The following is a 13,915-nucleotide window of genomic DNA, read 5'->3' as shown; positions in this document are numbered from 1 at the left end:
CCTCCCAATGTGTCTCTGTCTAATATGTCACTACCTTCCCTTGGTTGTCCCCCTTCCAATTTGTCTAAACCTTCCCACAGTTCAACTCCTAATGTGTTCTCTACTCCCAATGTGTCCAGTCCAATCCAGGAGCCAATCCTTCAATTAATTGCCCCTTCCCCTGTAACCCCTTCATCATCAAATGTTACTCAATCATCACAGCTCAACACCCCCAAGGTCCACAATATATCACCACTGTCGTACTGACCCCAAACATAAAACCAATTGTTTGTTTTTTGTTAAATAAAATTTTTATTTTGTTTGCACAATCCCTGTTTTCTTTGTCTCTTTATGCGAAAACACACACGTGTGTATTGTATTGTTTAGTCAAGCTGTAACGAGTGTTTATCTGGAGGTGTTTTATTAATAGTAAAGTCAGCAAACATATGCAGTAAAGTCAGCAAACATATAACATTTACTTAAAGTGTATTAAACCATATCGTCTTGCCATGTAAGACATCCAATATTCAGTACAAAGTAAGCAGCAAACATATCCCTCATGTGGGCAACTTCTACTGTAGTTCTCAGAGGGTGATCACGGTAATCCTGCAAAGTGGTATCAACAGGTTCATGAAGCTCTAATTGTAGTCGCTCTTTTACCAGGATGTAATTGTGCATAGCAACACACGATTTGACCACATCATCAATTGTCTCAGTTTTTAGATTGATTGGTGTTCCCAAAACGCGCCATTTTGATGCCAGCAAACCAAAGGCACACTCCACGGTTCTTTGTGCCCTTGTCAGTTGGTAGTTGAAAACCCCTTTGGTGTGATTCAAGTCCCGACTCAAGTACGGTTTTATGAGGTTACCACACATTTGGTATTGGCGGTCCTTCAGTGTTCGGAAGAGGTTGTGGCGGTGGAAAAATTAAAATTATTATTACCATACAAACGTTGGCCCTTGTCAGAGTTTTTGAAAGACTGTGAGTCATTTCCTCGTCCAAATGAGCCAACGTCAACGGCGACAAATCGTTGACTCTCAGCATCTGCAATCACCATAAGAACAATCGAAAAGTAGTTTTTGTAATTGAAATACTCGGATCCACTTCCAGCAGGTTTCAGAATCCGAATATGTTTGCTGTCCACAGCCCCCATACAGTTAGGAAAATTACAAATTTCATTGAATTTTGCTGCATTTTTCAGCCAGAGTTCAGTTGTGGGTTGGGGGAGGAATTCTGCATGCAGCACAGCAGGTGTCTCCAACAATCCCAGAAAGGGTGGACACTCCAATCCGGAATTGGAAATCTAGAGATCTTAAGGTCTCTCCGGTAGCCAGGAATCTGATGAACAGAAATTGGGTAAAAAAAATCAGTTCATGGCTTTTCTAACAATAATACAAACGACGTGTTTATTTTTCAAAATTACGTACCTCAGGGTCACCAACAGATGTTCCTCAGCTGGAATTGCTCTATGAAGTTGCGTGTTCTGCCTGGTGATGGATCATCGCACACGTTGCAGCAATTCATCAAAGCTCTATTCAGACAGCCTCATGTATTCGACAAACTTCTCCGGGTTCTCACGTAGCTCAGTGTACAACGAGTGGTAGGCTCCACGACTCTCTTGGACTTCAATGATGGGGTGTTGCCAGTAGCGACAACGATGTCTTCTTCGTCTTGCTCTTCTACTTTCTTCTTCACAAGTCATAGCAAAGGCAAAAGCCAATTTCAATTCCAAATCAAGATTACGATAGAAGCTCTCCATGCCAAGATCCATCTTGTAGCTGAATATAGCAGCAAAAGATGAGGATTTCATCTGTGTACAGTCTATATATGCAGAATCCCCATGAGACAAGCCCATTGGGTGTGGCTTTTGTCAAGGAAATTCTCCTGGAACAGCATTTGCCACATAACAAAATTCTTTGAAAATTCAAACGCATGCGCTGAAAAAATGCAAAAGCATGCAAAAACGCATACAAATGCATGCACACGGAGCGTTTTTTTGACGTCATGCATAAGCTGATGCAGATAAAAATGCAGTGTAACCATGCATTTGAATGCGTTTTGGCATGCGTTTGCGCATGCAGATGATACGCTGCGCACAGAGACACTAATGTGAACTTAGCCTAAGTGATAGTGAATAAAAAATGCAAATAGGTGGGTTATACCCAGGTGGAGATTTTAATTTAAAGAGAATCAGTCACCATAATTTTGTTACCCCATCTGAGAGCAGCAAAATATAGAGGTAGGAACAGTGATTCTATACATGTATCACTTACTGGGCTGTTTGCTGAAGTTTTGAAAAAAAAAGTAACTGTTTTATCTGCATCAGATCTTCCAGGTCTCTGAATGCTGAGCTCTGTATAACCCCACCCAGACCACTGATTGATAGATTTATGTGTACATCGTGCATAGGCAGAAAGTTGTCAGTCATAAGTGGGGAAGAGTGATGGAGGGAGGTGTTATGCAGAGTTCATGAATGGACTACATGGCAGCAGGCTTAATGGTCCTCTAGTGATAATCTCATGGTGATAAAACTGATTTTAGTGAAACTACAGCAATAAGCCCAGTAAATGACACACCACTTAAATCAGTGTCTCTGTCTCTACATTATGCTGTTTTCAGATTAGGTAGCAAAAACCTGGTGACAGATTCCCTTTATGCTACTGATATACACACATATGTGTAAGATCAACAGATTGATGTAGTCTTGTAAGTCAGATGCTACCGGCAAACATTATCATTTCTGAATGCATCTCATGTACGAAAACAGAGTATGTATGGAAAATGCAGAATACTACCTAGGGTCTGATCTTGATTAACCTGGACTGCACAATGATTTACTAATATGGAGGCACAGGGCCATATTCTTAGTCTTCCTTATAATTTGCTTATGTAATTTATATAAATTGGCTAATTTTGGCACTTACCTTCTCCTTGTTGAAAGTTTCGTTCTCCTCTTTAGTGAGGTGTACAGCCTTATTAGTTTGTGTCTCATAGTGAGTGGAAGTTGGGATCTCGGATGGGCTCAGAAAGAAGTCTGGATGCTGAAGAAAAAAAAATTAGTGTATAGAGGCAATCTTTTGGGGACCCAACCGTGCTGAAATTAACGCTCATAGTATCTGTGTGTCTCTGGCTCATATGCACAATACATCACTGTGAAATGACTAGTCTTAGTCATTTGTTGCTTCGTGCTACTCTTTAAAATGGAAGCATTAGCGTGTAATAGAAGATAATGATAGACATCTGGGGTGTATTTGTGAGTAGGCTATCGTGTGTGTCTGCATGAGCTTTACTCATTACTCTGTGATTAACAGAGGAGTGCACCGAAGACACGCAAATCTCAGGCCGAAGCATGAAAAACCGACATTTACAGACATACATTTCCATTTTATCCCTCCAATCTGAAGCTCAACGACCTTAAGGGACTGGATCATATGATGTTGGCACATCTACCTGTCGCCATTGCCAGCTCCTCTTTTCGGTCACCTGTCTCTTTTGTAGGAGCTGAATGCTGTCCTTGCTAATCGCAGCATAAAATGATAGTAGCATCCAACAAGCTAACATTGCTTACATGCCCTGTCATTTGTTTAAATACCCCAGATGTAAGCACATAGCTTCACAGGCGTTCTTTTTATGTTTCCCTTTGGTAGGCATGGGGTTTACGTGATGAGTCTCGGAATTAATTCAGTGCCTGCCATCAGAGAAAGAGGGCGGTTATTTATTGCAGCTCAAGGGTAAGAAACCCCTGAATTATTCAAAAGGTCCCTTCCTCTTTTTTCTGTTCTGTCCCATGGGGGAAATTAAGCAGAAGCTTCTCCTTGTCCACCTCCCTCTAGCCCTGAGGGGTGATATGAAAAGATATCGACAGCTTGTTAGTTCAGATTATAAATGAGAGACGAGAGAAAAGCCAAGAAGCATGATGGGGGGAGAAGTAGTGATTGACAGACGGCGGCGTTCCATATTGTCTTCAATTGTTCAGGCACTTGTGATAAATGTTCTTGTATGTTTTTTACATGATGGAAGTAAAAGTTATCCAATCATCCAGCGGGCACTACACTGATCTGTACAAAGGACTCACTTATGTCAATGGCAGAGATGAACGCAAAGTGTTGTAGATAAGCAACAAACTCAGTAGAGAGACCGATATAAGAAAGAGCTGAACAGGAAAAGAAAAAAATTTAAAAAGCACAGGAGGAAAAAAACTCTGTAAAAGTAAACCAAAAACATGTAAGGAAAGACTGAAAAAATATCACCTCTTACCTCGGTCTTCAGCAGAAGGAGCTGCAGTGACACACAGGGAGCCTCACCCAAAACAGTCCTCAGCTCTGTACCCTAGGGTAGAAAAAAGATTAGAAAAGGCTACTTTGCCATATCTATGTAAAATGAACTACTTCCTGACACTAATTCATTAATTCTTTACATACAGGAAATGGTTTATTCCTACCAGGTAATGACACTGAATTATTCATTATTATCACAGATCCTGAGGTTACCTGGATTGGTACACTGGTTATGGTAAGAGCCTTGTTGCTGGTACCCGACATCAGCTTGTGATAGACTTCCATGTCCAATGGAACAACTGAAAACCCACAGTGGTTGGATAGGTGCCATGGTATGCGCCTTGAATCTACAATAAAAAGAAATACAAATATAAGCTTGATGGTATATACGCAGTCATGGCCGAAAGTGTTGGCATCCTTCAAAATTGTTCCAGAAAACAAAGTATTTCTCCCAGAAAATTATTGAAATTACACGTTCTCTTATATAGATCTTTATTTCCTTTGTGTGTATTGTATCAACAAAAAAACTGAAAAGAAAAGACATATTGGACATAAAGTTGTTTCCCCACAATTTTGGAAAGGGCCAAGAATTTTGTCCGGTCCATTTTTGGAGTTTAGTGTCAAATTGTTTTACACATGTGATGCTCGTTCAAAGTCACCTGTGGCAAGTAGCAGGCATAGGCAATATGCAAAGCACAATTGAAACCAGATAAAAAGGGGAGAAGTGACTTAATCTTTGCATTGCGTGTCTATGTTTGCCACACTAACCATGGAGAACAGAAAGAGGAGAAAAGAACTGTCTGAGGACTTCAGAAACAAAATTTTTGAAAAATATCAAGAATCTCAATGTTACAAGTCCATCTTCAGAGATCTTGATGTTCCTTTGCCCATTATATGCAACATAATTAAGAAGTTTACAACCCATGGCACTAGAGCTAACGTCCCTGGATGTGGATGGTCGATAGTCCGGTTGGTGGATAAGCAGCTCCAATCAAGTTCCAAAGAAATTAAAGCCATCTTGCAAGCTCAGGGTGCATCAGTATCAGCGTAAAATATCCACTGACATTTGATTGAAGTGAAACATTATGGCAGGAGACCCAGGAGGATCCTACAGCTGACACAAAGACATAGAAAACTAGACTGCAGTTTTCCAAAATATATCTGTGTAAGCCAAAACCCTTCTGGTAAAGCATCACGTGGGTAGATGAGGCCAAGATAGAGCCTTTTGGTAAAGCACATTATTCTACTGCTTTCAGAAACTGGAATGAGGCCCACAAATAATAGGATCCAGAGTCTACAGTCAAATATGGTGAAGGTTCAAATTTCTTTTGGGTTGTTTTGCGGTGTCTGGGTGCCTTGACTGTGTGCAAGGCATCATGAAATCTGAAGATTGCCAAAGGATTTTGGGTTGCAAAGTAGTGCCCAGTGTCAGAAAGCTGAGTTTGGGTCCTAGGTCATGGGTCTTCCAGCAGGACAATGACTCCAAACATACTTTAAGAAGCAATCAGAAATGGATGGAAACAAAGTGCTGGAGAACTCTAACTGGCCAGCAATGAGTCTGGATCTAAATCACATTGAACAGGAGTGGAAGGGATCTTAAAATTGCTGTTGGGAGAAGGCACTCTTCTAATATGAGAGACGTGGAGCAGTTTGCAAAAGAAGAGTAGTCCAAAATTCCACTTGAGAGTTGTAAGATGCTTGTTGATGGTAATAGGAAGCGATGGATTGCAGTTATTTATTCCAAAGGGTGTGCAACCAAATATTAAGCTGAGGGTTAGAGATCAGCGAACCTTTAAAGGTTCGGTTTGGCTATGTTTGGTGAACTTCCAGATGTTCGCTGAACAGTTCAACTAATAAAACTAAACACCATTTAATTCATTGGGATGCAAAACCAGATGGATAGACCACACCTTCAGGGTGGCCCAAAAGCTGCAAAATCAGCTCAAATTAGGGGAAGACACCAGGAAAAGTGGCATAAATTGACCCATCAATTGCGCTATAAATAAATAATTAAAAACAAAATTGATGGGTTCCTCTGTACTTTTGAGAACACAGCCAGGCAAAACTGAAAGCTGATGGCTGCAACCCTCAGCTTACCAAGGCTTGTTATCTGGAATACAGGGCTCTCCATGGTGTTTTTTTAAATTATTTAAATAATTTTTAAAAAATAGCGTGATGTACCTCCATTTTTGACAAGCAGTAAAGCTGAAGCTGACAGCTGGGGACTGGTATTCTCAGGCTGGTAAGTGGCCATGGATATTGGCCCCCATCCTAAAAATAGCAGCCCGCAGCCACCCCAGAAAAGGTGCATCATGTAGATGAGCCTCGGTGATCTCACTTACGGCACCTGTTATGATCCCAATGGCAGAGGATCTCTGATATTCCGGCAAGATAGCAAAAATATAAATACTGCTCTAGGGAGGTGGAAACTGGGCTAACCGCATACCTGATCCTGACACAAACAACTAAAAGTAGCTGGTGAACGTGCCTACGTTGGTTCTAGACGTCTCGAGCCAGCCGGAGAACTGACTACCCCTAAAGGGAAAAAATAAGACCTCGCTTGCCTCCAGAGAAATTGAACCCCAAAGATATAGAAAGCCCCCAACAAATAATAACGGTGAGGCAAGAGGAAAACACAAACGTAGAGATGAACTAGATTCAGCAAAGTGAGGCCCAATAGTCTAGATAGCAGAAAATAGATAGTGGACTATGCGGTTAGCAGAAAACCCTACAAAACATCCACGCTGAACATTCAAGAACCCCCACATCGACTGACGGTGTGGAGGGAGAATATCAGCCCCCTAGAGCTTCCAGCGAGTCAAAAATCAAATGTAAAGCAAGCTGGACAAAAACACTGAATAATGCAAACGATCCAAATTGTACAAAACAGACTTAGCTTTTCTTGCATGAGGCAGACTGAAAGGAATCCGGAGGAGACCAAATAGGTCTGGATACAATGATGCCAGGCAAGAGACTGAGTCCAGAGGAGACTCAAATAGGAAACACCCGCTGCTTAACGACACAGCTGGAGCTCAGGCCTGCAACAAGACATACCTAACACAATACCGTTAGTGACCACCAGAGGGAGCCCAGAAACACAGTTCACAACAGGCACCGCTGCGTGAAAAAGGTCTCACGCAGCAGAAGTGCCATAAGTGAGATCTCCGGTGCTCATTAGTTGAACTGCAGCTCAGCACTACACTTTGCAGGAGCAATTATACACTCCTATCAGTGTGTCACCGACTGCCGGGTAATGCCGTTGCATCAGCTAATGTGACTGCTCTACAAGTGATCTGAATCGCCGCGGGACATTATGGATTACGGCAAATAGGTGAGGGATATGGTGGTGTATTATTTTTTCTCTTTTCTAGATGACATGGGCAACGGAGGTTATGTGCTAAGGTGAGTATATGGGGTTTTTTTGTTTTTTATTTTTGCAGAACACAGAGGTTTTCAGGGATTAGGTGTAAGGTGAGCATATACTGTGTTTTTTATTTTATTTCAATATGTATTTCTTTACTTTGAGCACAGGCGGTGGCTGATGACTACTCCCATTAGCCATCGCCTGCTTCTGTAGATATCAGGGAGTAGAAGTCTCTCATCAGCCAATGCCTGTGACCTGGCGGTACGCTTTTTATCATGGTTCAGAGTCTTAGCTGCAGGGTCACGCTGTAACTGACGGTAATGGTTTTACTGGCGGTAACGTTACCACCACTCAGAGCCGCCGTTTGCATACAGCCTTTGTGGAAACTCGATCATTTACCGAACCTTGGCCAAATTTTGCCGATTTTGAGGAAAATGCTCGGGAATTCGAATCCGAATGTGCAAGGTGCATGCCAACTTTCAGATTGCCAAATGTTTTCTGAACAAGTTTGCTGATCCCTACTAAGGGTGACTGCCAACAATCTTGTCTGGTCTATTTTTGGGATTTTGTGTGAAATTATATCCAATTTGCCTTTTTTTCTATTGCCTGTTTTTTGTGTTGTTCCAATACACACAAAGGAACTAAACATGTGTTAGGCAAAACATGTGTAACTGCAATAATTTTCTGGGCGACATACTTAATTTTCTGGAACAATTTCAAGGGTGCCACAACTCACACTTTTGGCCATGACTGTATATGACACTACATTACAAACCCTAGTCTCTTTGCCCCCATTAACCTCTTAACCAGTATCAGATCCATTTCAAGATTGATTTTGTGCTAAACATTAAGGATATTTGCAGATGACCTTTAATTACCCTTTCATTCCTGTTTTCAGAACTATATACTGTAATGGCTTTGTGAGAATATATGAATATAAGAATCTATGTCACTGTAATATGTCATAAGCATTATAAATAAAGGGGCAGGAGGACAAATGGAAGAACTAAAAGGTTATTTTTTCTAGAATATTGCTAAATTAAACACTGCGCCAAGATATGCAGTTTGAATTTGTTAAACCAATAGACAGTGTATGGACACTGAATGTTATGCTGCATAATATGCAATATCATATATTTTTAGCCTTCATGTGATTGCAATGTTATTTAACCCCTTCCCAACATTGGACCTATTCATACGTCATGGTCGGCTGGTGCTTACTGACCTTGGACGTATGGATACGTCATATCTTTAATGCGGTACCACGACCACAGTCACGGTGATCGCATTAAACTGCCGCAGTCAAGCAGAGCACATGGAGTCGTTATCCCGAGGGGTGGTGAATCCCCCCACAATTATGATCACTGTAGTTGGCTGTTCATTTCTTAGTGTTTCAGGCTATCAGTTTGCCTGAAAAACTGATGTCCGGCCTATAATTTGTACGGTAAGAGCACTGATCATAGGCTGGAGCCTAACAATGCCAGTATCACCAGGGCCAGCTCTGATTGGTGCGATTGACGATGACACCAAGAGCGCGTAGACGCGATGTGACCTGGCAGTACTTCCTCAATCTAGCTGTGGATTTGTACAGGGCGGTCACTCTGTCGCTCTGTGCGCTATGCTGAGCTTTGTGGTGCCACAAAAGCCCGTGCCATCATAGTAGTTGGTGCTGCTGCCTGTGTTCCTGCACCTGCTTCTGATGAAAGATGAAAAAAAAGAGTTCCTGATCCTTCCCTGATCTTTCCTAATCCACTCCAATCACCTTTTTCCCCCCCTTTAACACCCTTTTTTCCCACCTATCCCCCTCGCCAACCTTCCCTTCTGCCGCCGATTGCTGATCAGTACTTGATTGCTCAATTTTTTGCAGTTTTTTTCTTCTTTTTCATGCACCCTGCAGCCGACAAATGTTGATCAGTGAGGCAATCACTGATCAACTTCCATGCTCGCTGTTTTTCAGGACTTTTTTTTGTCCATGTCCATTTTTCTCCCCGTCTTGCACTTCCTCTGTGCATGCATTCTGCAGCTGCCAAGCGTTGATCAGTGACACAAATCACTGATCCACACTCATGCTCGCTGTTTTCCACAACTTTTTTCACTAACTATTTTTTCTTCCCCGCCCCTTTGCACCACTCTGTATGTGCATTCGACAGTCGCCAAGCCATTGATCAGATGTACACCACTGGTTAGCACCCATGCTCATTTTTGGCAAGGACTTTTTTTTTCCTTTCTATTTTCTTATCACTCTTTTGTTACACATCTGTGCGTGTGTCCTACAGACAAATTTGCTGAGTTGTACATGCTCCAAAGGGACATTTGCGTGGATGAGTCCCTAATCCATTTTAACGGGAGACTCAAATTCTGGCAATACCTGCCCAGTAAGAGTAATTTTATGAAGGGAAGGACACCCAGATCGAACCCACTGAATGCCTCCATGTCTTGGGAGTGAGAGGGAAAATTGTGTGGGATTTGTTGCACCCACTGCTGGATTAAGGTTATCACCTCTATGTAGATGCTAGCATCCCACTCTTCAAGTCCCTCTCTGTGAAAACCACTGCAGTCTGCGGTACTGTCCACAAAAATCAGAGAAACTTCCCCAAGACACTAACTGGGTAGTTGCTCAGAAAGGGTGAGAGCAGAGACCAATATAGCAACAACATGCTGGGGGTCAAGTACAAGGACAAGAGAGATGTCCTTTTCTTGACTACTATACATGGCGATAGCAGCACCCCCAATGCTGTACGAGGTACCTCTACACATGTCACTAAACCAGACTGTGTACTGGGGTACAACAAGAACATGGGGGAGTTGATCTTTCTGATAAAGTTCTCCAGCCGTACAGTGCCATGAGAAAAACCAAGGTGTGGTACAAGAAGCTGGCCATGCACATCATACAGATGGCAATGTACAACGCATTTGTGTTATCAAAAACAGAACAGTGCTGCAGCCATGATCCTGGAAACTTTACTCAAGCACATAATCTGAAACCAATTAAAGTTTTAACATGATGATCTTAAAGGGGTTTTTATCATATGTTGGCTAGCCGAGGTATAAAAGAACAAACTGAGTGGCTTTGCACTCTTTCAGGGTCCGGCACTGCCACTTCATTGCTGTCCCAATGAAAGTTTACAGGTTGCATTGGAGAAATCACAACTACACTGTAGAAGTCAATCACTGCATTCAGTATCTTGTGCTGTCCACCATCTAGGTGGTGACTGGTGAGTACCACCTCAGTTTATTATTTTTAACTCTGCAAGCCTATGCACAATAAGAAAAAATTAAACTGGAAAACCCCTTTAAATACAATTGTTGAACACTTTTATTTGGAATTTATATTTGATTTTATCACTGAAGAACAATGGCCAGTTACTAGCAAGTGCATAAAATTATGTTTTCTTCAAGTGAATTATCATTTTTGAACAGGCCAGAGCTGAACTCACAGTTCCGCAAGTTCCAGAGCTGACATCTCATGTTTGTCAGTGTCTGTAAATATTTTTTACATATTTTTTCAGGAGTTCTGGGAAGTGCAGTCTTTACAAAGTCAAAAATTTAAATTATATACAGTAGTTACCTCTATGAAAGCTATATTCATTCCTCACTGACCATGCATCCACCAAATGATGTGTCCAATTATTTCTTCTATATTCTCCACCCTCCACCACCAATTATGAGACTGGTGATATTAGATGTGTAACAGATAATTCCTTGCTTATTGATACCTTGTGTTAGCTTTGGAAATACTACTTCATGGATGGATTCAGTATCTTAATTAGTGATGAACGAGCAGTAAACTGCTTGGGTGCTTGGTACTTGAATCGAGCACTTTGGAATGCTCGGGTGCTCGATTCAAGTAGCGAGCATAATGTAAGTCAATGGAGTAGTCGAGTATTTTTCCGGCAGACTTTCACCCGATGGCTGAAGAGAGAAGGAGGAAGAAAGGAAGAGAGAGAGAGGGAGAGAGATGTCCACTGTAACCACAGCAACCCCCACTGCTAGACATTGTACTTTGAAATGCCCCAACACCGCACGCAACTACCCACGTGATGGTGTGTCCCCCGCAACCATGGCAACTAATCGGCATACCTCGCACTGCTATGACACTGCCAATGTGATGTTACCACATGGGATCGTCACATGATGTGATGCACTTCCATTCCGACAGCTGCAACTCAGGGCCTCAGTGCTGTGCGGCTCAGAGACCCTGGCACTTCAGCACCATGCGATACTCGGCACTGCTCATTACTCAAATGCTTTACTGTGTATCGAGCAGTGGCGTGCACACTCACCCATCACTAATCTTAGTCCATGTTTCACTATTCTATTGTTAATATCGTTTGTGCTGTTTCATATGAATACCAGCTTATTAGACTACAGCCACCTCATATAACTCTTATTTAATGAGATAATAATATACCTGTTTTGAAAAACACTACAAAGATCCTTGAAAGCCCCCATACAAATCAGACTAAATGAGCCTAATGTGATGATTTTAGCAGGATCCGATGACTGTCTGTTGTAAATTGAAGTCTCCTGACTCTTTCCATGACAAATAATGGTCGAAGTCTGAATTTTAATGTCTGACTTACGAGAGCCATTTGGCTGTGATTTTGTCTTTGGCATTGAAAATACGAACAATTGGCTGAGCTGAAGATGCCAGTGTTTGGGAGAGGCAGGAGAGATCGCTGTAGGTGGAACTATGGTCCAACTTACAGCATTAGGGGCCTATAACACAGGCTATTGATCGGCAAAACAAATATTCATCTCACTCGCAATCATTGCTCATGTAAACAAGGCCAGCAATCAGATGTCATATGTGGAAATGCTTATTTATCTGCTGACTGCATCTTTTATGAAGGCATAAAATCATTGATTGTGCCTAGTCAATCTCATTGTATAAAAAGGGATTTGCTGTTGACAATAATGCAATCTGTATGAGGCAGAACTATCAAAGTAATGAAAGTTCATTCCCATACAGTTCGCACGTTCCTGATGGTTGTCGTATGTAAAATGAATGCTGATGTACTTTTTATATTATAAACTGAGGCCGCTTTTATCTCCGTGAAAAATAACCCTGTACCAAAGATAATTTACTGATCATTGGGGTTCTGACTACTGGATCTCCCGCCTGTTCCAACAATGGGGCTTGCTTTGAAGAATGAAACGAATCAGTGGTCAGACCCCAGCAATTAGTAAGTTATGCCCTAGCATTACTCCACCCCTAAGGTGTGCAGTATGGTATATACAGCATAAATTAGTATTCTAGACATTATCCAGCAAGGATTTACCAGCAGTGACCGGGTAGTACTCTAAGACTAATGCTGCTCCTTCACTGAAGAGAGTCACCCCATCTCTTCCTTGAAAGAGATAGGAGGAATTCCATATAGGCTGTGAGGGTGGAAGCCCAGGAAAAGAAATCTATAGGAATAGGAAAAATAAAAGAGAGTTAAAATTAATGAACCTTAAAACTAAAAAAAATCAAAAGCCAAAATCATTGTACTATTTATTTTTTTTTGTTCCTACTGCTTTTTGACACTGTACTATAATTTACATGTTATAATCATCTTTTTTTTGCTTAAATGATTGCTAATTCTTCTCCATTCCATACGGTTTACATTACTGTCAGTAGAACATCCCCTTTAAAGAGATGTGCTCCCAAGAAATAGTGAATTTTATGTCATTAAAAGCAAATTAACAAGTTATTATGAGTCATTAGATTTCTGGACGTGCTTAAGTGGGGCAATAACCATTCTGTTGATTATTGCAACTGTAAAAGGCCCTTAAGACATACAGTACAGACCAAAAGTTTGGACACACCTTCTTATTTAAAGATTTTTCTGTATTTTCATGACTATGAAAATTGTACATTCACACTGAAGGCATCAAAACTATGAATTAACACATGTGGAATTATATACTTAACAAAAAAGTGTGAAACAACTGAAATTATGTCTTATATTCTAGCTTCTTCAAAGTAGCCACCTTTTGCTTTGATGACTGCGTTGCACACTCTTGGCATTCTCTTGATTGGCTTCAAGAGGTAGTCACCGGGAATGGTTTTCACTGCACAGGTATGCCCTGTCAGGTTTAATAAGTGGGATTTCTTGCCTTATAAATGGGGTTGGGACCATCATTTGTGTTGTGCAGAAGTCTAGTGGATACACAGCTGATAGTACCACTGAATAGACTGTTAGAATTTGTATTATGGCAAGAAAAAAAAGCAGCTAAGTAAAGAAAAATGAGTGGCCATCATTACTTTAAGAAATGAAGGTCAGTCAGTCCGAAAAATTTGGAAAACTT

At 41.3% G+C, this 13,915-nt stretch overlaps 1 protein-coding gene across 1 annotated transcript in view; it reads right to left on the bottom strand.

Annotated features, from left to right (window-relative positions):
* The window catches only part of CCDC33 (coiled-coil domain containing 33), a 154,931-nt gene that overhangs the window by 104,718 nt on the left and 36,298 nt on the right, over nt 1–13,915 (bottom strand). The window contains exons 10-13 of the mRNA XM_077264109.1: nt 12,904–13,033; nt 4,471–4,604; nt 4,238–4,309; nt 2,905–3,021 (exon numbers count right to left, since the gene is read on the bottom strand). Of these exons, the coding sequence (XP_077120224.1) occupies nt 2,905–3,021; nt 4,238–4,309; nt 4,471–4,604; nt 12,904–13,033 (453 nt within the window). The remainder of the gene's footprint in view (nt 1–2,904; nt 3,022–4,237; nt 4,310–4,470; nt 4,605–12,903; nt 13,034–13,915) is intronic.

The sequence above is a fragment of the Ranitomeya variabilis genome, chromosome 5 (genome assembly GCF_051348905.1).
Source record: "Ranitomeya variabilis isolate aRanVar5 chromosome 5, aRanVar5.hap1, whole genome shotgun sequence".
In the NCBI taxonomy this organism is placed as follows: Eukaryota; Metazoa; Chordata; class Amphibia; order Anura; family Dendrobatidae; genus Ranitomeya; species Ranitomeya variabilis.
The sequence above is the reverse complement of the archived record's forward strand: the minus strand, read 5'-3'. Positions and strand labels throughout refer to the sequence as shown.